This window comes from Struthio camelus, chromosome 2 (genome assembly GCF_040807025.1).
Source record: "Struthio camelus isolate bStrCam1 chromosome 2, bStrCam1.hap1, whole genome shotgun sequence".
NCBI classification, from domain to species: domain Eukaryota; kingdom Metazoa; phylum Chordata; class Aves; order Struthioniformes; family Struthionidae; genus Struthio; species Struthio camelus.
In genome coordinates this window covers 65,514,561-65,538,511 of record NC_090943.1, presented here as the reverse complement: position 1 = coordinate 65,538,511, position 23,951 = coordinate 65,514,561, and the positions used below count along the sequence as shown (strand labels likewise).

The 23,951-nt window shown below is 37.3% G+C and overlaps 1 protein-coding gene across 6 annotated transcripts in view; it reads left to right on the top strand.

The window, feature by feature from the left end:
• DDC (dopa decarboxylase) overlaps nucleotides 1-23,062 on the top strand; it is an 80,104-nt gene extending 57,042 nt beyond the window's left edge. For all 6 annotated transcript variants that reach the window (XM_009681922.2, XM_009681921.2, XM_009681918.2 and 3 more), the window contains 5 exons: nucleotides 2,078-2,154; nucleotides 5,888-5,907; nucleotides 6,693-6,791; nucleotides 13,906-14,007; nucleotides 18,926-23,062. In XM_009681922.2, the coding sequence (XP_009680217.1) occupies nucleotides 2,078-2,154; nucleotides 5,888-5,907; nucleotides 6,693-6,791; nucleotides 13,906-14,007; nucleotides 18,926-19,141 (514 nt within the window). In that variant the 3' untranslated portion in view covers nucleotides 19,142-23,062. The remainder of the gene's footprint in view (nucleotides 1-2,077; nucleotides 2,155-5,887; nucleotides 5,908-6,692; nucleotides 6,792-13,905; nucleotides 14,008-18,925) is intronic.
• Nucleotides 23,063-23,951: the final 889 nt, after the last annotated feature.

The window sequence follows — 23,951 nt, the reverse complement described above, 5'->3', positions numbered from 1 at the left end:
TCTGCCTTGAAACTACAAGTCTGTTTTGTCCAAGCTGTTTAATTGGCTGTCTGGCTTAGTATAAAATAGCAAAAAGTTTCTCCTTTCAGAGTTCGTTAGCATAGCATCAAGTCTTTTAAAAATTCTAGTTTATCAATGACATTTTTGAAATATGTATTGAAGATCCTAGTTATTCAACCCCTGCTATTTGCAAAGAAAGCTAAGAACACCTCTGCTGTCCATTGTGGACCATGCTAGCGCTTACTACAAAGAAGTTTAAATACAAAGGATCAAATCTAGACCTGGCGTAACTGGCGTATAAATGTGCAACTCAAGTGATTCATATACATTTATGTCCAGGTCTTGGATTTATTTTAGTAATCCTTTTAGATAGTTATTCGTGGTTACTAGATTAAAACCTGTGAAGTCCCCAAATAGGACAGACGCAATCTTTTTTTTTTTTTTTTTAAAACAGTAACATCGCAATGATTACTAATGTCATTTTAATAGGAACCAATACATCAACTCATACTTGATGAGAAGTGCAGGATGACAGCATTTTAATATCTTCTATAAAAATGGCCAACAACATACTGATGTCTCAGCAGAATAGCTATCTGTTCTGTTATTTAGTACAGCATATTACAGGAGAAGGAATAAAACTCACAATACAACTAATTAATAATATTGCTTATAACTTGTGTTTCAGTAGCTCATCCTATAAACAACCTGACTATATCAAAGTAATAAACATATCCAGTAAAGTAGCAGATCAATAGATAAAAGGAACAAGTTCAGGTTTATTCATGACACTGAGCCTATTTAAAGCTGTTGTTGGATAATAGTTTCTTCCTCCTATCAATAGGACACTTCCAACATAAAAGTAGGTTATTAATTTTTTGATTGTGAATATTCTGAATGCCTATTACTACTTTTCATATGCATAAACTTGCTTATCTTCAGTTAGGTACATTCCATACTTGACGGCAAGTACTTTCTGAACATAGGTAATTTCCTGAACATTAAAGTGGGAGGAGGTCTTTTTGTTTGCTTGAATGACATGTTTAATGTGCATAGTCTAGATGTGAAGGAATGTGGGATCATGTACTGGTCTGTGCACTTACACATACAGGCTAAAATACTGGAAATTAGATTTTTATTTATAAATTTACAATAATTAACATTGGAAAAAAGCATGTGCTGAAAATCATGGAAAGTTTGGACTTTGGTCATTTAGAGTGATGTCCCCATATTGACGTAATTATTACTTATTTTGTGAGATATAGGCATAATATAATGATGTAGTGGTCTTTACCTTTTTGATTTCTAGTTTCTTCTTGTTCTGCATATATAAAACCCATCATTTGTAGAGGTGAGTCACTCTTACCCACAGTGTGAAGAGTATACCATCAAAATCTTGTTATTATTCCCTGGCAAAAGATACCTTTTTCTATCTGCAAAGGACACATTAGTTGGCAGTTGTAAGGTGCGCTTCTGAGTTTTACATTGTGCTATGGTACGTCTTTCAACGCAGTCAAGCCAGGCTGGTAGTAAGGGTGGTACAAGAGGGAAGCCTGCCTTCAGACAGGATGGCTAGTGTCTACCAGTGGCTACCACCACCCACAGCACGGAGAGACCGTGGCCAGCGTCCATAAAGCCTCGCCACAGCTACACATGGTGTCTAAGAAGCCATAGCTCTTCCCACACGCTTTCTACTGCAGTAACTGCAAAGCAACTTCTGTTTACTGTAAACACTAGTGTTGCTTTAACTTGTCTCACATTCTGGTGTGAGTGTCTGTCACTGCAGAAAGGTCCCCTGTGTCTGCTTCTGCTTCTTGTCTGTTTTTAAATATGCAGTCACATGCTGCTCGTTGCTGCTGAGCATTAAGCTTACTACTTGTAAGTACAGTACTGGTACAGCTGTGAAAAAGCAGCACGCTGAAAATGGCACAGGCTATGCCCAGGAAATGTGCCAGTGATGAGGCCTTGAATTTCTCTGTTTAAACACGTTTAATTTTCCTTCACTTCTTTGTTGAAATTTAATGCCTTAAATATGTAATTCTTAAATTCCTCAATTCGATTTCTTTTTTTCATGTAGGGTGAAAAAAAGATCGGATTTAACAGGCGCCTTTAAATTAGATCCTCTTTATCTGCAGCATCACCATCAGGAGTCTGGTAATTTTATAGTTAAATAAGATTATCATTATTTTATTTGCACACTGATATTTAAAGAAAAAATGATTAAAGATGCAAACTAAAATGCTTAAAACTACCTAAGTTGTTTAGAAGCCTATTTCCATTTCCAAAGTGCCTTAGAGAGTTAAGCTTATTAAAGCGTACGCACATGTCTATTGAGGTTTTTATTTGATATCAAAAGCAATTCAAGGAAAGCCATTTTATGAAGCATTAATACTTTTGTACTGGGATTTCCCCAGCTCCAGATTTACCCCGATTCTTTGTATGAGTGTTGGGGAAATTCTTTTGGAAAGTCTTTTGGATGTCAGATGTATTATCCAGTGCTATGGATCAGTCCCAAGCCCCACTTTCCCCAGCATATCTTTCACTAGAATGGTTTCATGATCTGTTCTATTTTTATCAATTCTAAAGCCTGTGACCCTTTTTCCAGGCTATGCATGTGAGCTCTGATTCAGATTTTCAGTTACACATGTCAGGAGCTTTCCCGGAATCTGTAAAGGAGGAGTGAGCTGTGATTAAGAACTGTGCTCTATTTTGAGTGCCAGCTCTCTGAGACATGATCCTGGGGCACTCGTTCCGGTATGGACTGTAGCAATGGAGGTAAGCGCAGGCTATCAGTCTTACACGAAGAAGCGTTCCTCAGAAAATGCTCACAAAAAACTTAGAGCCTATCTTAGGCCTTGCACAAAGTTTCTTCATGTCCAAGTGCTGCTCCTCTCACATACCTAGCAATTGCAGAGGGGCATTTTGAAGCCTGATTGTTTTTACACATTTGGTTGATAACTGATTAATTGTGAAGCAAGTCACAGCAATGCAGTGGCACAAGTTCCTTAATAACACTCTCAAAGGTTGCATCCCCTCCAGGTGGATGTTCTTGTCATTTACTGTATCTCTTATTTTTCCTGGAATTGCTGGTCATCTGTGTTCAAAAGTATATCCTAAGTACTTTTCTGTTCTTTCTGTTATGGTCACTGACTCATAAATGTTTAAACTAATACCATCCAGAGAATTTCACCATTCAGTAAAAAGGGCTAGGCATAATGGATCCCTGTGCCTTAATCCTGAATGGGCAGAAACTTCATATTTTATTCCTTTCCTACATTTCCAAGCAATGCAAATACAGAACAGTGCAATAAACAGGAAAATGCACTAACTCTGGAGTTGAGGTTCACCATCCAAAGGTTAGAATTGTTAAGATGTTTGCCTTTCTTATGAAAAGTACAAACAACAGTAATTACATTTAAATCGCTGACTTTTACTTAACATACAAAGACAACGTTTCTCTCGAGGGGAAAAAATCCAACTTTAACTAAAGTGAAAATATATTTTTAGGACAATTGAGAGTGCTCCTACAAGAATCTTAGGTCTTCCCCAGGTTAAATAACACCCAAAGAATATAAAACCTTCCTTAAAATTGGCTACTTTGAGTGAGGCCGCTTACTTGACCTGAGAGCTTTCCCTCCCCAGTTAGATAAGGAGTTATTCAGTCTTTGTCTTGCCTTCATGAGCTGTGATAGTATGTTATGTGATCTGGACATAATGATTCCACGTAGGTCAGCAGATTATTAGCAGTCTAGAGACGCTAAGTTTTTCTATGCTCTCTTCCCATTTGCTAGCAATTTTCCAAAGAGCGGACAACGCTTTTCAGATGCAAATGCCTTTAGTTGAACTGCTAAATCCAATCCACACTTACGCCTTCAATAAAAATGGCCAGATATGCAAAGGTGCTAGGCTGTTACAGTCTCTATTGATCTCAGTGTGATTTATGGGATGTCAGCACTCCTGGAAATCAGACTTGTCTGATGGAGGGTCTTAGTTTCTTAACCGACTATGTCTCAGGTCGGAGAATTCCCACCATGGCTTACAAGGCAAATGAAGTGGCATTTTTGAACTCACTCATCGCTCACTTGAGAATTTAAATGAGCGGAAAAATATATCTATCTGTGAGCAATTGCTCTTAATAACCATATGGCAATTATGTGTGCCCCCAAGGGGAACGTCTTTATTTTGTCATTAATTATAATTTTATGTGATTTGCATCATTACACCAGGAAGATTATACTAGCCTGCCTGGCAACCCTGGATATAGGTCAAATCCTAATGGCACTGTTAGAAGAATGCAGCTTTATACTCTATTGTGAGTGTCACATATGCTCCCACAATTCCGTTCCTCCTGGTTAAATACAGATGTAAGAATAAGGCTTGTAATCAAGGACTAATCATTGATTGCATTCTGCTTCACAGCTTGTGAAAGGCTTTGTTGTGGATCATTAGACGTAGTCCGTTACAGGAGCGTAGGATTATTTGTCTATTACCAATTGCTTTACTCTTTGCTACCAGTCTTGCAGCTATCAAAAAAAAAAAAAAAAAAAAGCTGCTACAGTGCAGAAGAACATGAATGTTATCAAATTACCTTGATACTCAGCTGAGACAACAGTGGTCATCTTCTGAAGTCCAAGAACAGGTTAATGATTGTTTGGGACTTTTTTCCCTTAGAAAATACTTAAGGAACAGCTTAATGAACCAAATGGGTATATATTGCAGGGAGGAAGGATCATGTGTTTTCTGATGTTTTCGCTGTGTATGTGAGAGAGTGTTAGCAAAAGAACCTGGAACACAGGGAATACTATTGTTATTTTTCCCCTGGAAAATATGAAGCCTGGGAATTATATAGATGACGTAGACTGGTCAGATTCATAAGCTGTAGTTCCATGTAGTAGCTTGTGATGCTAATTCCAGGAGCGCCTAGACAGCACTTTCACTTTCCTGTGAAATTCAAGCACATATTTTCCAATGAAGCTAGTACTCCACTGCAGAAAAATAAAGCAGAATAATAAAGCTAAGCAGATTCCTAAGTAAGTGCTTTAGATTTTTAGGTCTGTTCTAATTTCTGTCACTAGCTTACTGCAAGTAATTCAGCATCATGTTATAGTTTCCTCTACTATAAAATCAATTTAATTCTCTGATTTGAAGAGAAGGTAGACACATTTTGACCCTGCATACTGTTATAAAAAACAACAAAAAACACCTTCTGTTTGCTCCCTGGACTGTTTTGTGGCTTGGTTAATCAGCGCTTGTAAGGTACTTTGCATCAAATGAAAAGCCATAAAAATGCAGAATACTATTCTCCAAATGCAAGAAGAGATCAGTTTTCAGTGAAATTCTTCAGTCACTTGCTGGACTTACTGAAAAGTTAGCAGCAAATCTATGAGTGAGTAGATAAAGTAGTCAGAAGTACGTTATTTTTAAAAATGTTACCAGTTCACCGGGGTACAGTTGGTGACAATTTCACAGCAGAGAATGAGTGAAAAACAAATCTGGGAAAAACAAATTGTTTCAAGTTAAGTTAATAAAAACTACTTCATCAACTATTTCTTTTCCTTATAAGAGGGAAAGTAACCACGAGATTTAGTCTGAAATATAGCTGAGAGTAAAAATTGTGGCTTTTCTCCTGAAAACTGTTTAGTTTGTTATTGCTATATTCTCACCAGCTGAGGAATGAAGCTCATTAACACCTAAGTTTAGTATGCTGCTAAATATCCTGCTAGATATTTAGTGGTCCTGTGGATACTGATGATGCTGAAGTTTGCAGCAAACATGCAGGATAGCTAGGGGTAGCTTTTCAGTGGTGTTTGAATTATTGTAGATTCTGCCTGTTAAGATGAAGAAATGTGAACATTTTTTCTTTAACTTTCTTTTCTTTAACTTTCAGGCCTTGTAACAGATTACCGGGTAAGTACAGCATCCAAGAAACAATTAATATTACTGTTTGCATACTCTGATATTTCCAAGGCTACACTTTGTTTTTCATTACTCTCATAAACCTCAAATCCTTAGCTTTCTTTCCAGGGAGGAGGCTCAGCTTTGTTAAATTCTTAGCATTCCTCAAGCCAGAAAAAGCTGAAACTTCAAACCCTCTAAACTTTCCTTATTTAAAAATTTTGTTTAAAGGCAAAAATTGCCTTGCATAGGTGAGAGCTCAAGATTTAGGTGGTAGAAAGAGATTTCCTAAAGATTCTTTTTTTTCCTTAACCCAGTGAATAATACATTTAAAAAAACTGCATATGCATTTTAGGCTTGGTGGTAGAAACGTATTTGTTTCCAGGTGGAAAATGGTCCCATCATTCTACAATGACAATACTAACACCAAAGCTGTGAACAAATTAATGTATAGGAACTGCTAAGATACCTCATTTTTTCTAAAGTCTTCAAGGAGAACGTGGGGTTCCCAAAGAACATTTGATTTTTGCCTTGTGACCCTTCCATTCTGACACCAGCCTCCTTTTGCACTTTTCATTTGAAAACATTGAGTATTAGCAGTAACGCTGGGGCATTGGCCAGAAACAAATGTTTCTGTCGGTGTTTGATCCACCTCTAGCAGCTGCCTGTAGGATCTGCAAACGTGGTATGTTTCAAAACATACCATGTTTGTACCATCGTACAAATGTACAATTTCTGGAATATCACTGCAGTAATGACTTCTAATGTGGGTGCCCTCCCTTTTCCCTGGCTTGCAGCACTGGCAAATCCCCCTGGGGAGGAGGTTCCGCTCCCTGAAGCTCTGGTTCGTGCTGAGGATGTACGGGGTGACGGGACTGCAGGAACACATCCGCAAGGTGACTCAAGTTTGCCTTCTCGGGTAATTTACAGTGGGATGGAAAGGAAAATGAGCTAATACCTATCTACGTTCCATGACTTCGGTGCACAGAAGCAGAAAGCACAGACAATGGCTTCTGGATGGCTCAGTTCGATAGGAGTACTGTTTGTTTGCCTCACATAGTGTTACAGTTTCACGCCATGGCAGGATCCAGATGATCATCCATTTTGTGTTAATCTTTGGGAAAGAAAAATCTAGAAATTTGGAATTTCTGAAATGTGGGACCATAGTTCCCTTTCAAATTAAGCCTAAGCCCATTAATGGTTTTATTGGGGAAAACATGGAAACATTCATTACCTCTTTATTTTACTAATGGCTGTTCATTGATAGTATGTTTAGATTATGATTAAGGTTGTTGGGCTGTATTTATGATACAATAACATACTGAGCATTTATACCTATCCTTACAGTGATAATATCTGTTGCTTCTTTTTTCCTGTTTAAAATAGACTTTAAAAAAAAGTGTTCAATTTACAGTTTGTTAGCATTGCTATGAATATGTACTAAATTTATTGCTGTGAAAAGAAGATTGTCTTTTTTTTTTTTTTTAAACACGAAAAAACACACCTGGCACCAGTCTGAATGACATATGTAATTCTTCTATAACAGGAAAGTTAACTTTAAGCATTCCTTTCATCTTTCTGAAGTTCAGGGAAACTTCTAGTGAAGGGAGATCTGTGACTTGACTCCAAATATTTACAAAAATATCCATTAGCTGAGAATCTAGTCTAGTACACCGAACTCTGTGCAGACGCACATTCCTTTCTCTTGTGGTACGAAACAGATTAATTCTTAAGGAAGGCTTCCACTATTGTGAAAACCACTGCATGAATAAATCTTTTTCTATTTTGAAAGGTTTTGGGGTGGGGGATACTCTTTTTTTTTTTTTTTAACCACACCATGTTTTTTCATTTGGCTTTACAGGTTTCTAAATTAGATTTTGATTCTTAATGAGGCTTGGAGAAACAAATTTTGGAAACAGTGGCAATCTGGCATTTAGTCATCCCTGGGCAATCTGATATGCTCTCTTCCAATGAAAAATTGCTACGTGATTTCCTATAGCTACCCTTACAGCCACCAGGCTAGCGTTAGAGTTTCTCGTGGATTGCTCTGTCAGGTTAGGTTTTGGAGACTACAGCTATTTGAATGTGATGCCAAGTTTTTAAGCGGGACTAAATCTCTCACTGTGACAACTGAGAGTTGGAAGCTTCAAATTAATTACATGGCCTTTATCAGGCTAGAGTTTCCACAGTCTAATATTTATGTTCAAGAAATCACTTTGCAATTCCCTCTTTTCCCGTCTCCCAGACATTTCCCTGAGTGTCCAGCCAGCAAGTCCTTGCCTTCCCATACTCATGATTGAAGACCAAATTTTTATATTCTTTGACAACACCATTCTGGAAGGCAAAGCAAACTAATCTTTTTGTAAAGGCATTGGCTATATGTTCCTTTATTTTTAAAAGTAATTTAGAAAGCCAGATTTCCAAGGGCTTGTTGAGATGACTGTATATGTTTAACGTTTCATTAACCACCAAAATCTTCCCTAGCACATGGAGAAAAATAAGTTATAACCTCATGTTCGCAACTCTGAAAGGGCAACAGGGGTAATTAAGTGCAGAATTTGGGCCACTATATACATCTGTCAAACTGGAACCATTAAGATAAACTCTCCTCTCCACCCCCATATGGAATGGATGAGTGCCGATTAAATAAAATGGCTTTCAAAGCACCTTAACCGCTGAAGAAAAAAAAATAATTTTTTTTAATCCATTGAGCTAAAGTTTCAAGAAGTAATTGCATTTCATTTGCTTCCTGCGCTAGCAGAATTTAAGATAACTCTTGTGATTTTTTTGCAGACGTGTTGGTTAAAGTTCAGGTTATATCAGGACCTGCAAAATAGCAATTAAAAATATATTTCACATCTTACCATTTTCCTCCCTTCTCAGGAATTATCTGGAATCTGAATTCCAGATATATTGTGATGACTGGGCAGCGTAGTAATGAAATATGTACACTAGCCTGACACAGGCTTATATTTTCAAAGCTACAGGCAGCTTCCGAGCAAAAAGTAATTTGGAATTTAACTTTGCTTTCCCGTTGCTCGTCCCAGTGCTCAGCTTGGAAAAGCTACTTTTTTTGAAACACATCGTAACATCATGCAAATAACAGCTTTATATTCCTATTGCTGGCAAAGGCAATCCTTACAAGAATAGCTGGTAGTGTGTCTTGTGTTGTACTTTCAGTTGTGCCTTTAGTTGTGCCTTGCAATCCCTGTAACTGCCAGGATTATTTTTTAAGCTGCCTTTATTACAGCAGGTTATAGGATACACGTACACAGAATGAGAAGAGACGTAGATAAAAATGACAGAAGCGAGTATTGCAGCCATTAAGTGGAGAAGAGAGTGGCTGGAGTTGGGGGGAGGGGGAAGAAATGCTCTCTCTGCTGTGTTAGTCAGCAGTCGCCAAAGGGAAAAGGTCAAGCGAAGAGAATCAGGCAGAAAAGCAAAGCTTGGAAACACTTTCCTTGGCCTGGGACACAGAGAAGGGGATGCATGTGTTTGGGATGTACCGTTCGGTTAGTGCACCAGGTAGTTCTCATACGCTTAGATTTGCTGACGTCTGGCCTGTCATTCCTGTTTGCTCTGCACAATAGCAGCTAGAGTATGCCTGTTCAGATGCATGGCTGAACCTTATTGACAGATTTGGGACCCAAGGGTTCAGTTCCTTTCTGAGGTTATATAAATCTCAATACAGATGCTTTGATCCCCTATAAAAATGACACTTTAGCTGCTAAGTCACTGGAAGCTTAGGAGAATTTATCTGGTGTTTATATACTTTTATTCGGGCTTCCTTTGCTTAGCCAGGTTTTACTTGCAAAGTCACTGAGATTTTCAGTGATGAGATTCTGACCTGTAAAGAGAACCGACACTGAATATGCATAAGAAACTACCATATTTACTGTGCGATTAGCAAGATTCTCTGGGGAAGACCAAAGAGATATGCAACTACCTGTTCACAATATTTTCTCTTTTTTTGGTTTTAAAATGCCACAAAAAACTATTTGTTTCTTTTTTTTTTTTTTTTTAAATAATATGTTTTAAGATGTTTGTTATGTCTGCAGCACTTAAGGTCTGTATCAAAATGACTGGATAACCACTGTAACCTGGTATTTACTTGTACTGAGAAAGGCATTTAGGGACCAAAATATTCTTGGAAGATGAAGATGACTGACTTTGATTTAGATACAATAAGTTTTTTTGTTTTCAAAACCTTCTAGTGGTAAAGGGGAGAGTAGTCATCTTTCAAGAATGTGGAGAGAGAGAAAAACATTAAGTGTTAGAGGTACGTTCCAAAGACATGGAAGAGATGTACAAAAAGGGCAACAACAGGCTTCTGGGCCAATTCCAAACATGCAGAGTCAGTATAAATGTGAAAGCCAAAAGTGTAAATGGCCAATCTGTAAACAGCCCGTGTAAATGGCCTGTATTGTGCTTTTGTGCCATTGTAAGTCATCTGAGGGAGCTCGGAAGTCATTTGAGAAATTCAGAAGTAATGTTTTTGTATGTGATTCTCCCTGAGCATTTTGATTCAGATGAATCCTCTGTAGGTTCAGAAGAAGTCAGCATATCACATCTTTCTTTTCTCTCTAAGCATAATGAATTTCATTAAAAATTAACAGCAGAGAGCAAGAGACTGGAACTGTACAGACCAGCAATGCCAGGGATGGTATTTCCACTGGGGAGTGGCATAGTCCAAATGGCTGTGGAGGAGGCTGTTTTGGCAGCACATTGATTCAAACTGCATTGTGAACTAGAGCAGGCAGAGGGGTAAAAGCTGTAGAAAGAAAAGTATCTGATGATCAAGTCTGTGCAGGTATGTGCACATGTATATATTCATTGTTGTACTCTGAAGCTTTGGAGAAACTCCCATCAATCAAAGAGTCCTATAGTTCTTTAAGGACTTGCCCAACAATCAATATTCAATTGAAACACTTCTGTGCAGGAGCTCATACACACACACACACACATGGCATGTGTGTGTGCGTATGTGTGTACACATACGAACATGTGTATATATAGGGACATATATATTTTTTTATATGGGCCACTTCTTAGTGCTTCACAAGTTTATTGCTCTCATTAGTGATTTTTGTAAGAATATCCCCTAATCGTGAATAATCACATGAATTAAAGCTCTGTTTTTTTTCCCCTGCCTCCCCACAAAAAGACTGGTTATTTACCTGACACAGCAATTCACAAAAATTCCTTTTAAGCTTCTTTTCTTCCATCTGCTGAATTTCACTAAGAGAAGAGCTGGTGTCCCAAGAGTCTTCAGGCCACTGACACAGTCAGTGTAATTCCACTTTGGGGACCCATGTGATACAGGGATTGTCCGAATGATACTACTTGAAGTAGCACATATGTGAGCCAGTGTATGTACACACACTTTTAAAAGTTTATTTAAGAGTGGTAAATAAAGTCATTTTCAGAAGTCAAATCCAATCTGAATGTCCATTTTAAAGTACTGGTGCTAGGGACACAGCACGACACAAATGCCAAAATCAAAATAATCTGGAGGGTTAAAAAAAATTCATAGGTCAAGCCTGTTTTGAACACATACAACAAAAAGTGAGAACAGCTGATTGTCTTTTCTCTCTCCTGCCTTCCTCTCCTTAGTTTCTGTGTCCTTGATTCTCCAGACAGTATTTTTCCAAACTGTATTTTCACAGTTTACCTGTATGTCTTGCAAGGTTGAAGTATTAAAACTGCTTGTGTCCTCTGTGAGTTATTACTGCACCTGTATTCAGAGTGTAGGTGCAGCTCTTTGGGTCACAGAGAGGCAAGTAGGATACCTAAAAGCCCTTTGATTTTACAGCGTTGGAACTTCCAGGCTTAATAATGTTTAACTATTGTAAAAGCGATTCAAGATAATTCCTGACGGTACAAAGGTGCAGAGCTTTAGGTGAAACTTCCCTCAGTCTCTCCTTTCTCTGCGTTCTGCTTCTGTAAAACCTAAGGCACTTGGTGCCCCCCAGTGGCTTGACGAATTATTGATACCTACAAAGGCTTGCTTGGATAGAATTACTTGCATCCATATACGAGTATAAGATGCTATCAGCATTTTTGCTGGATTTGGGTTTACTGAATATTCTCTGCTTTCCTTGCTTTTATTTCCTTTAAAGCCCTGAAAAATTCGTTAGTGAAAAAACGGATATAAATACCTGCTAAATAACGAACAGTAAGAATCTAGAGTTTTCTTACGCGAACTACTTGCAATGAGCCAAATCTTAATTTTATTGTTTTTTATTCAACTCTTACTGAGAAAATTTTGATTAACTTCAGATAGTAATTAGATTCAGTCATACGCTTTGTGAAGTTCTGATCTCAGTGAACATGATACTTTTAATGGACTTGATTTCCAAGACCTAATATATGGTCTGTGAAATTGTGCAGGGCTGTTTACAAGATGTAAATTTAGTTAATGCTACAGAACATAAGGATAGGAGAAGATAGTAAAAGATTGTTACAGCATATATGCCTATTTCATATGTTTTACATGCATTTGTGTGTACTAATATATGTGTGTACACATGTAATTCTGATCAGTTTTCATGGCTGTGAACTCACGCTATTTATATTAGCATAACATTCAACTGCCTTGGGAAGGACTGGGCATTTTATTGTCCTTATTCCTAGCTGAAAGAGCTTTCAGTCTAATTTAAGAGGGAGATGATAAATGGATGTAGCGAACAACAGAAAGGAAGTGGTAACAAGAGTGGCTAGTTATGTAGGCTATCAATATGCCTGGTCTGAAGGTTTTGAATCAATGTTTTGATTCAATATAAACAATGTTTTTCCATTTTAAGAAATAAACATCAGAAAGCTATAATTAAGATTGCAAAATGTATTTTAGTTTTTTGTTTGTTTGTTTGTTTTCCTGTAACTTCTGTTTTGACTTGTTCTTGGCTTTTGGAAAAAGTTCTCATGAGATGAAACATTCCACATTTAGCCCTGGCCCAAAGTGAAATTTTTATTTTTGCTCAATTATTTTTCCTTTCAACTTCTTTAAAGTGCAAAAGAAGGAAGATACATGGGGTGTGTAGTTGCTTTTTATTTTTGTAAAATTACTTGGAGTTGTGAATCTGTGCAAGTTAAGGAACTTTTAATCATCTTCATTTTGGATGTGGCTGATGATTTTTGGAATAGACTGGCTATTGCGTGGAGACAAAATGTAATTCCAATAGCCTGCAGTTCTTTTCTTCCAAGTGCTCTTGTGTTCATTTGCCGTTTGGGAGAAACAGGAATGCAAAACATCATTCCCAGATGTTAAGCCTTCCTAGATGATTATTAATAGACATGTTGATATTTTTCCGATCAGACTGATTTTAGGAGAGGGCTGTTTTACTATACATTGATATAACTGCTCTGGTTTGGTGTCTAATGTCGTTCTTTTTTTATCTCAGTAACTATTAAATGGGTTGGCAGAAGTTTGCTATCAATTTCCTTGATCAGACCACCATCATTTTTCTTTTCAGCTGATCCTGAGCATCTTTTTCAGATAAGTCAGCAAGTTCTCCCCTTCTTCACAGTTATGCTTTTTAGTATAATTCACTTGCTTGATATATTTTTAGTGCCTTTCTAGCTTGTTTTCCACTGTAATTGTGATCATTCTCTGTGTATATATCTGTGCATTTCCCCTTTCCCCCATAGTAACTTTTGGACTTTTTAGGCAGTCTCAAGCAAAACTGTGCGGTAGAAGACCTAAAGAGCAATTATTAATATTGCTTACTATTAATATGGCATCATAACAGGTATAAAACAGTGTCTAAACAATTCATTAAGAAACAGACTAGTACAGCCTAAGATAGACTGAGCAACTAATACAGTAACTGCTCAGTTACGAGCTCTGAAAGTCATGACTGGGACGCAAGTTAACATAAGCAGATGGCTATATGTGCATATTATCACATAGCAGAAGAGAGAAAAGAGATTAGGAATGGAAACGATTTAGCAAAATCTTTTGTCTTGATGAATCAAATTTATACAACATAGATACTGTCTTTCTCTTCCCAGCATATCAGGCTGTCACATCAATTTGAACATTTAGTCCTTCAGGATGAGCGATTTGAGATCTGTGCTGAGGTCATCTTGGGACTGGTCTGTTTTCGACTAAAGGTAAGGCAGCTAAGGCTTCCTGTTTCTTCTGCCATGCTTTACAGCAATATAATAACCTGCAACAGAATATAGTGCTTATAGTTAATATGCTTCAGTTATTTTTTTTTAAAGATCGTAAGGGAAGTTCACATAGATCAAAGAAAGACGCTTAGGACAAATTGTCTTAAAATTTAACCAAATGCTTAAGAGAAATTCAAGCATATTAGGGTATGGAAATGTATAGTCAAGGCACACAAATGGCCTTGGCTCTACCCAGTCATGCAAAATGACTGTCACATTGTAGGCTCGATGGGCTTTGAGTAAGCTGATTATTTTAATACATTTCTTTGATTATTTTTGCATGGTGTCACTGAAACCATAGGTAAGGATTATTTTTTTCTTCAGTGTAGTCCTTTTCATTTTAAGCTCAACTATAATGCTAAATACCCTAATTTTTAGAGGATAATTCTAATAGTTCTTTAAATTTGTTTGGGTCTTTTCCTAACGCTTGTCATCTTTGCTACTCATCTTTATTTCTTTTTAATTCAAAAGGGATTTTGACTGGTAATTCTTGTGTTTTCATTGGTAGGCAGTAGTAGCAGTATTAGAAGGAAAACTATTTTTTTGAGAGAGGACTTAAAGGAAATTATGACAAATGTTACATTTGTTATAAACTAAAGTATCAGTGTCAAATCTTTTTCATTTTTAGGGACATATTCATAAGTATGCTTTGGTTAATGATGCTCTTGGAGTAGATTAGTAGATTCAATTGAAATGAATAGTGGTTCTATGTCAGATCCCATTCATACAGTTCAGAATGAATCTGATTATTAAGTTATAGTTCTCTTATGGGTTTACTTATCGAAAAGAATGGGTCACCCGCAAAATCCTCTTATATTTATGGTACGCATGTATCTCCATATATACATATTTACACACACACATTTATGATGTGCATGTGTATCTATACACATACACAGCCATGTATACAGACACTGTATGTACTAGATACTTCTGGTCATATTAATTTTGTATGTGTGTATATATAATATACCATTTATATATATGTAAAAAATGACTTGACCAGAAGCATCTAGTATGTGAAAGTAGACTACATCTATCGTAGGTTAAGATTGAAGTAGTAACTTTTTTTTTGTTCTTTTCTTTAAAGAAAACATTTTCATTTATAAAATCCTAGAGCAAACTGGGCAAATTGGAGTGACTTAGGGGTAAGAAGAGGTTGCATGAAAGGCTAGGTTCCCAACTGCCCTTGGTCTTGGTCTTTTTTTTTTTTTTTTTTTTTTTTTGCCAAACATAACCCTTTTGACCTTTCTTTCCGCAAAATTTCTATAAGTGCGAAGTACATTAATGTAGAGACCTTGCCTGTCAGAAACTAGAAAACCCTCACTGCACTCAGAGCGTTAGAGCTGCAGGACTTGGGAGAGTTCACTTGTTTAATTGGACATTAAAAGGTGATGAATTTCTTGTTTTGTGTAAAGAACTCATTTAACAGAGGAGCTTGCAACTAATGCCCTCTGTAAAAGGCTGGACTGGAACACTGAATCTGAACACCGAATAACAAAAACAGCACTGGTGTTTTCTAGTTCACATGATACCTAAATGAGCTTTTTATCTTTTCTAAAGGTTCACAAGCAGGTCTCGGCTCCCTCTGGGTTATGTGGTATTACTTTTCACAAAGTCTTTTCTCAGTTTTTCAGTTGCCCCAGCTACCCCAGTTTGATGCAATCTAAAGAATCATTGACAGGGAGGGTTACAGTAAATGGTAAATTAATCTGGGATAGGAAAATGGTTTCATTTGCAGTTTGATGTTATAAATGTTTTCATATTTCAAAAAAGAAAAAAATGATCTGCTGCTAGAGAAACAAGTGGGTTACGTACCGTGGAGTTCTTTCAATAAGTGGAAACCTGAAAATAATTTCTTTCCTAGCAAGAACTTTTAAAAGATTTTGAGGAATACGCTCTGTGGCCTTTATTGCTCAGTAACAAGATGTTGCTTGTAGTCTGCTCTCTCACGTGGAACAAGCAAACACTTGAGTTTTGCAGGTCCAGAGACAGCTGTTAGTTGTGCTCTACATGTACTTTAAAAGAACAGTCCTGGTGAAGCAGAGCATAGCAACATAGGAATTGTCACATTTGATCAGACCAGTGGTTCATCTACGTCTGGTGTCCTGTCCCTGATGCTCCAGAGAAAGAAAGAAGATCTGTAGGGAAAGACAATTTTACAATAGTAGGTAAATGCTGGATACTTAGTTAAGAAACTTTTGAATAAGTTATGGAATAAACATGGGATTCTTCTGAACACCTGTGTTGAAGCAGCAGTGTTTTCATTGCTTGATCTCCTTGTCCAAAAAAAGAAAACAAAACCAACAAGCTTTTAAATGAATAGTTGTTTATATTCGTTTCTGCAACTTTATTTGCTTTTTAAATCGCTCTTTCAAGCATCTTCTTGTACTTCCTTAATTCATATTAAAATGCACCTTAGAAGTAGGATGCTTGTAACTTTTATAGAGTTACAGTAGGAATGAGGGACAGGGGACTTGAACTGTAATGCTGTACGGATGGAAATGTAGCAATAGTTTTCCTCCTTTTGTTCCTGAGAAATCTTTTTTTTCTCTTTTTTTACTTAGCTATTACTTTTAACTCTTTGTCTTTCACGCTATTGAGTAGATAACTAATAATCTCTGACTTTCATGACAACTATTTCACCAAATGCCAAAGAAAGAATCCAGTATCATGCCAGAGGGTTAACTTTGGGCTCCTCTGTCATGTCTGAAGAGGAATACAAGTCAAGCTAGTCATTTCTCCAAGGAGATGAGAACACTTTCTTATTAAAACTGACAGACTCACTCAGAGCTGGCTGCTAGCTTCCCAAAGCTCTGAGAGAGGATTAGTCACTGCTAACATCAATGTGATGTGACACCTGAGTGTCACAGCAGCCCCTAGGTGCAGCTGTGAGAGTGGAATAGAAGATGCATGAACCTTTCTCCTTCCTCTACTCACCCCTGCCAAGGGCGTTAAATTAACATCATATAACTGCTTGTATTGCCTAAATGGTAGTGCTACACATTTAGCATTAAGGGTAAGGATCGTCATTTTAATAATGGATTACCTTTAGTAAGAAAGCAATATATTACTGTCATGAGAGGTTGGCCTGTAACAGGAAAAAAAAATTGTAAACCACGAAGGTTGGTCCTTTTTTTCAGGTTGGAGCATTCAGGATACTCTCACAAAAGTTGCAAGGATATGTTCTGCTAGCTTAGACCCTCATCCAAATTCCCTAAAAATTCGTGCCAAGTCAGAAAAATGATTTGACTTGGGATCATTTCTAATTGTAATATGATCCAAAAACAGGGGAAGAATACATTTATCCTCTGTGCCAATGGGAAACTGTGTCTCCTTTATGCTTTCTTTTCATATGGAAAAGGCTAAGTAGGTAAGCTACAACTGTGCAGATTTGAGAAACCATGTACTCTGGTGTGGAGGTTTTCAAGAAGACCTATGGCCGTTACAGTAACAAAACAGCTGCTGAATGTGTTACAGAGAGATTTGTCCATTTGCGGCACTCATACTGTGGTGCTCAGTAAGGGAACACCAGAGCTGTCAGCCTCTCTTGCAATCCTACGTCACCAGCAGCATAACAGAAATGAGTAAAGGGTAAAATTATAGCATTCAAGACTGACGTGGTATGTCCTAAGCTATCACGGCAAAATGCCCAGAAAAGCTGAAGCCATCTTTCAGTCTGCTGATATAAAAATTAGACAGGCAGGTTCCTCTAATTTGGGTAACAAAAACTAAGATACGCTAAGATTAGGACTTTATCCTGCATTGTGAAATCAGACAAAAATTCCAAGACCCTGTACTCTTTCAAGTAAGGTTTTCATTTAAAACAATTTACTTGTTTTGGACATCTGATGACGTGTTTTGTTTTATTCTCAAATGCTGACAAACGGGCATCGGGAAAGCCATGAATTCAACGTTAGCTGAATCTGCAGTAGAATCAGTACTCTCCTGTGCAGTCCTGTTTCTATTAGGATTTTATATTGAAAGCATATAGCTCCTCTAAAGGAAATCTTCACAGTTAGTATTTGAGCACAAAGCAGACCGACTATGTCGGGAGGAGTCGAAATTTAATAATGCATGCATGTTGAGTCGCTCTGACCTTCTGCAAGATATTTAACATTTATACCTTTGTTTCCCTGAATGCAGAAAAAGGATGATGTTTACTTGCAGTGAGAGGGCTGTTTGCCTCATTTCTAGAATCCCAAAGAAAAGACTCGGTAGGACTCTGTGGAGGAGTCTCTGTTCTCTCTTACTATAGAACTTGAGGCAAATACTGTTTTAGGGTTTCTACTGACGGTATGAACCAGATTTATTCTTGCATTTTACTGACGTTATGCCAGGGATACATTCCTTCAACTGTTTCTTAACTAAGGGTAAGATTTCCACCTTCATAGTCAAAAGACTCTCTAATGGGAGCCGCGCTTCAGTGAAGACTGAAGATTTGTTTTACAAAGGTTTGGTATAGTTCATTGCAAAACTGCCTCCCATATGGGTGTTTGATTAGATCTAAGAAAAGTGTAATGAAATGGATGCAATAATGGATGCTTTTAAATAAAGCAACATAGCTCGTGTGCTTAGGTCATGAAAAAGCTGTCAGCTATCACAAATGCCTCAGTGTGAACACTGCTTTTAAACCACAGTTAATCCATAAATCTTTTTGTGGCTGAAAAATCATCTTTTGAGCCATCATCTTATAATCCTTTGGTAGCAAAGCACTGAGAGACTTGAGCTGTGGGAGGAGAAAGCGGCTGCATGTTACTACTAGTGATACATTGGCTTGGCTGCTTTGTGGGATTTACATATTCCAAACTAGCTTCTGAAATTCATCACTGTATCTGTTGAATTACAATTATTTCAGGGCTCAAATGAACTAAATAAGGCACTGCTTAAAAGCATAAATGAGGCCAAGAAGATTCATCTGGTCCCATGCCACCTGCGAGAAAAGTTTGTGCTACGTTTTGCTATTTGTTCCCGCACAGTGGAATCCACCCACGTCAAGTTTGCCTGGCAGCACATCTCACAGCTGGCAACCGATCTTCTAAAAACATGGGAGCAAAACCAGCAACAGCAGTAGCAGAAGTGAAATAGCAGTGGCTGGGAGGTAATTAACTGGCTTTCTCTGTGTTGCCAAGTTTTATTTTAGGGGCAGGTGGGAAAGTTAAATTATGAGGGGGAAAAAATACAAAAGCTGTTGTTATATAGCCCAGCTGTATTAGCAAAATCATAGCCAGCAAGTTGTGTTGTAGCCTTAGTCATTGATTATCTGTACTGTAATTTCATCTTGACTGTTTTGGGGATGGACGTAGCCACGGGTGCTGGCGCTGTGATTTCTTTCCTATTTGAAATGAAGAGCATTTACCGAACTAGCCAGTGGAATCGGAACATTGTCCCCATTAAACACGTCCACGCCTTTCTTCACAGATGAAACCATGAGGTGCTGTAACCAATTAATTTAACATTATTATGACCTTAGAAAAATCCAGCTCATCAGAACTTCAGTAACCTGGTTATAGCACTGCTTGCGTCCTACGTAAACTGGCAAGCACAAACTTACAATATAACCGTTCGGGGCACTATCATGTCATGACACACTTGCTGCAGTAATTTGGCAAATGAAGTTAGGGCCTTGAGGACTTCTTTCACTAAAAAGCTAAATCAGGGGTGAGTGAGCATGAAATGAAAGCTAGCAGTCCTCATAGCAGGTTCACTGGTCTCCCCCTTACAGGGTTTGCTTTTAAGACAGCCATTTTCTCAAATCTCAGCAAATGGTTTATGCTACCTATTGATTTTCACTTTGAGGATTCGTAATGATGCCTCTTATAAGCTCCTTCTTAGGAGTTTTGTCAAAGACAATGTGCTATCTGATTTTGTGTTTTTCATCAAGTTGTTATAAGCAGTAATTACTCGAAAAATAATTTGAAACCTGTCTTTTGTGAAAGGTAGCCCTGTGATTTGTATGGCTGCCATTCTATTTATTTCAGCATGTGTAACTTTAAATCTTTGACAAAATATAGTTAAAAATTTAAAGAACTGACCCCAGAATATACTTTTGTGCCCCCATCAGTGTTTTTGATCTACCAACAAGTAAGTCTGGAGTATGAAATAAATTTAATTAGGTATTGAAAAATAATTAATTTTCAGAAAGTCAAATAATGTGCAGTTAACACACCATTGATATGTCATCCTCCTGAATGCAGTAAAGAGATGAAATAAAGGTCAGAGACAGTATCTGACTTCTAAGTACTTTTGCCATTTTGAAAACACGAATTCCAAACATTTAGTTCTACACAGGCAAGAACAAAATACATGGCTACTCCAGGGGGGATAATCTATAGGATTCATTGCTATGTTTGCATTTATTTTAATCTTTCCCTTCTGTTGTTCCTTTTACGTTCTAATGTATGTTGAACAACTTTCAAAATTGTTGCGTTTCCTTCCTTCATCGCATGCAATGTACTCACTACATTTAGGAAGTTACATATAGGCTGTGAAATATGCACCAAGACAGTTAGTTTGGCACAGAGTCTGCTCCTGTCCACCATCTCTCCAGAGGGGGGATCAAGGAAGCAGACTGTGGACCAGGTGGATTTTTCTGATGATTCCTAGTTACTCCACTTAAATTGGAGGAAGATGAGTGTTACTGTATATGCAGGTGACACAGAGATGTGCATTAATCCTGACACTTGGGAAAAATCGACCAAACTCTGCATTTCTAGCAGGTTAAGTCATGAGAGTAGGGTAGGCAATGGCATACAGCCCTTCTGTTAGGCTAGTTAGAAGTTATTTTTTCCACCCAGATGGAAAAGCAGATTAGTGTTTGTTTAAAGAACTGATTTCATGTGTAACAGATGAAGCAAGGTGTGACAAATTAATCTGGCAAAACCAAGTAATAGTCTAGCACGTGACAGAGCCATTCCACAAGATACTGCTCTCAGCTGCATCATCAGAAATTTGGATAATACCCTTCTCTTTAGCAGAACCAATATCAAATTAAGATTTTCTGTGATAGTACAGTACAACAAATTAGGAGATTGAATAAAGCTGAAAATGCTGGCAGTTATTTTTATGTTTTTTATTTTTAAAACAACATTTGTCTCATCTCATTGTTTGGGAAACAACACTGATTCGTAGCAAATGTGGTCCATCATGACATAATTTTTACAGCTTTCACATTATGAAAAACATTCGAATCTGGGAGCCAGAGAAGAACTACACCTGTATGAGACAGACCAATATTTTGTGTATCCAGGAAAAAAAAAAAAGATCAAATTCTGACCAAAGCTATGATATAGTAAATCCAGGATAATTCCACTGAAATGAAATGGAGTTGCTTTGCCTTTATGTGACTGTAATGGAAATTAAAACCTGACTAATAGGAAGTGGAAAAGAAATGTGTAACGTAAGGCAACGCTACACTGAACATAAGAGGATTTCAGTGGAAATCCTCTCCATGGAAACCAGAGCGCAGGAGGATAATACATGCCTGTGTAAGCCTCAGACTGCTATGGAAGTGGTAGGTGGGCAGGATGTACAACCAAACCCAGGCATGGTAAAACAGCCCAGAAGGGTAGCCATAGGTCCAATTAGATGTTTGCAGGAAAATGTTGTCAAAACAACATTCAGTTACACCTTTTTCAGCATAAGAAGTGTCAATTTTAGAAGAGGCTCTTGTCCAGATACCAAAACTTTTTTTGGAAAAGAATTTAGGATAAGGGATAAGTTAAAATATATAAGTTAAAATATAAGTTTATAAGTTTAAAAATATATAAAATAAAAGTTTTGTATTTTATAAGTTTTTATAACTTATAAGTTTATAAGTTGAAATATAAAGTAAAATATTATAAATAAAGTGAAAGTTGCTTATTTTTGTTTTTAAAGAAGTGACTTAAGCATAGCTTTTAACAAACAGTGGTGACGAGACCCATGGAATTACATTTCTCCATAGCTAGCACAATACAGAAATCTGAATTTCATAGTTACACCTTTTTCTGAAATTCTGTGATGATTTGAATCTGTAATCACAATGAAGTTCTTTTTAGCAGTTTCTCATATTCTCTTTTCCCCATGTGATAATTTTTTCCCCGAGTAGGAATATTAGGTCATCTGAAGAAAAAAAAAATCTGGGCTATATAATCAACTCAAACAAAAGTGTTGAAAAGAATATTTTTGAAAGAAAATGCGTAACTGGTGTTTCTGTTCTGTAGCTCTGCAACATATCTGTAAGTGAAATGACTTATGGTGATGAACACTGCATTTATGAATAGTTAATATGTGAACCTGGATCTATTGTGCCTTGTGTTCAAAAGTTAATACAGTCTCTGCCGATTAATACTGTTTGATGTTAATAATAATTATGAAGTCTTGGAATTGCACTTTAGTAGAATATCCAGATCTCAAATGAGACAGTGCAGCTACTAGATAAGGAAGGAAAAAAGGCAATTTTTCAGTAACCGTACAGATTTTTTTTTAAACTAGTACAATGCTAGTATAATACTTACATTCTTACTAATAATGACAGATTATAAATATATTTTATTACTGATGGTAAAATATTGAAAAGACACATATTTATCAATTTATTGCTAATATATTCTGGGCTGCATTATAATTACTACATTTCTAATTTACTCTTGCCTTCACATATGAGATTCTGTTAAAGGTTGATTTTATTTGTTGTCAACTGCAATACCATAGTTGATGAGTAGTCTGAAGACATATGTACCCTTGAATTGCTCAAAGACAGGAGCAAGTGAAAAATAAAACTGAAAAACTTTGAAGACCGGGATGGTGGTGGTGAGGATAAAATCACAATCAACAGATAATATCTAAATAGTGTATGTGGAGTCTTTAAGACCTGGCTGGAAAAATATTCAGATTCTAGTGCTTTTTTATTGTAAGTTGTGAGCTGTGGAGTTCCTCTGAAATCTGTATGCAAAGCCTTTTAACCAAACACATAAGTTTTATTGACAGCATTAATAAATGAAATCAAAACTGAGTACTGTCTGTCTTGTGATATTGACCACATTTTATTCTTGCCAGATACACTTTTAGTGGTCTAACTTCCCAGTTCCATTAGCAGTCACACTCAGATCAGTTCAGTGCGCTTCTTTTCACCATTAGTGACTTTGAGTCAATGTCTTCTTTGAATACATTACTTTGCATATGACAGTTCTTTTTGGAAGTTTCCTTTTCAGCAACATGATTCTGAAAAAAATCCTATTAATAATCAGCATCAAAGCTGATCCTTCCATAAAGGTTTTCACAGTCCTGCAAGCTATATGTCCTTAGACCTAGCTGGCTGACTTCTGTTTTGGTTTGTAGCTCAGGGACGTTTGGATAGGACAAGACTGTGGCCCATTTCATTAGCACTGTCTCATTTTAATGTGCGTTCCCAAAAATATGATACAGTTGCAGACTTTTCTCCTCCCTGCCCCGACTGAAGTAACCTCCACCCCTGTTTGCAACCAAAGGAGAATCATCAGTCATGATGGCAATGGTGTTACAAACTATAAATGTTAACACTATGTGGTCTTGGATGATAGCTTACGTAGTAGCACAGACAGCTTAATGTGCTGTCTACACTAAGGATATAATAAGCTTGACATGTAACAAAAACCTGACAGGAACTGTAAGAAATGTTTCTCACAGAAAATTAAACACGCACCCACACAGAAGTGACTATATTCATATCAGAGGTGTCACTACAGCGTAGGGTACCAATCTGAATCTAGGTCGGTAAGATCCAGCCAGGGGCTCCAAGACCCAGTTCAGTCCGTAGTATGCATCCCTCCAGCCCTCCCATCTTTTACCGTTTAGAGTGCTCAGCTACTGCAGCTAGGATCTTTTATAGCAGAGTTGTTTTCCCAAATAAACCTTTCAGCAGC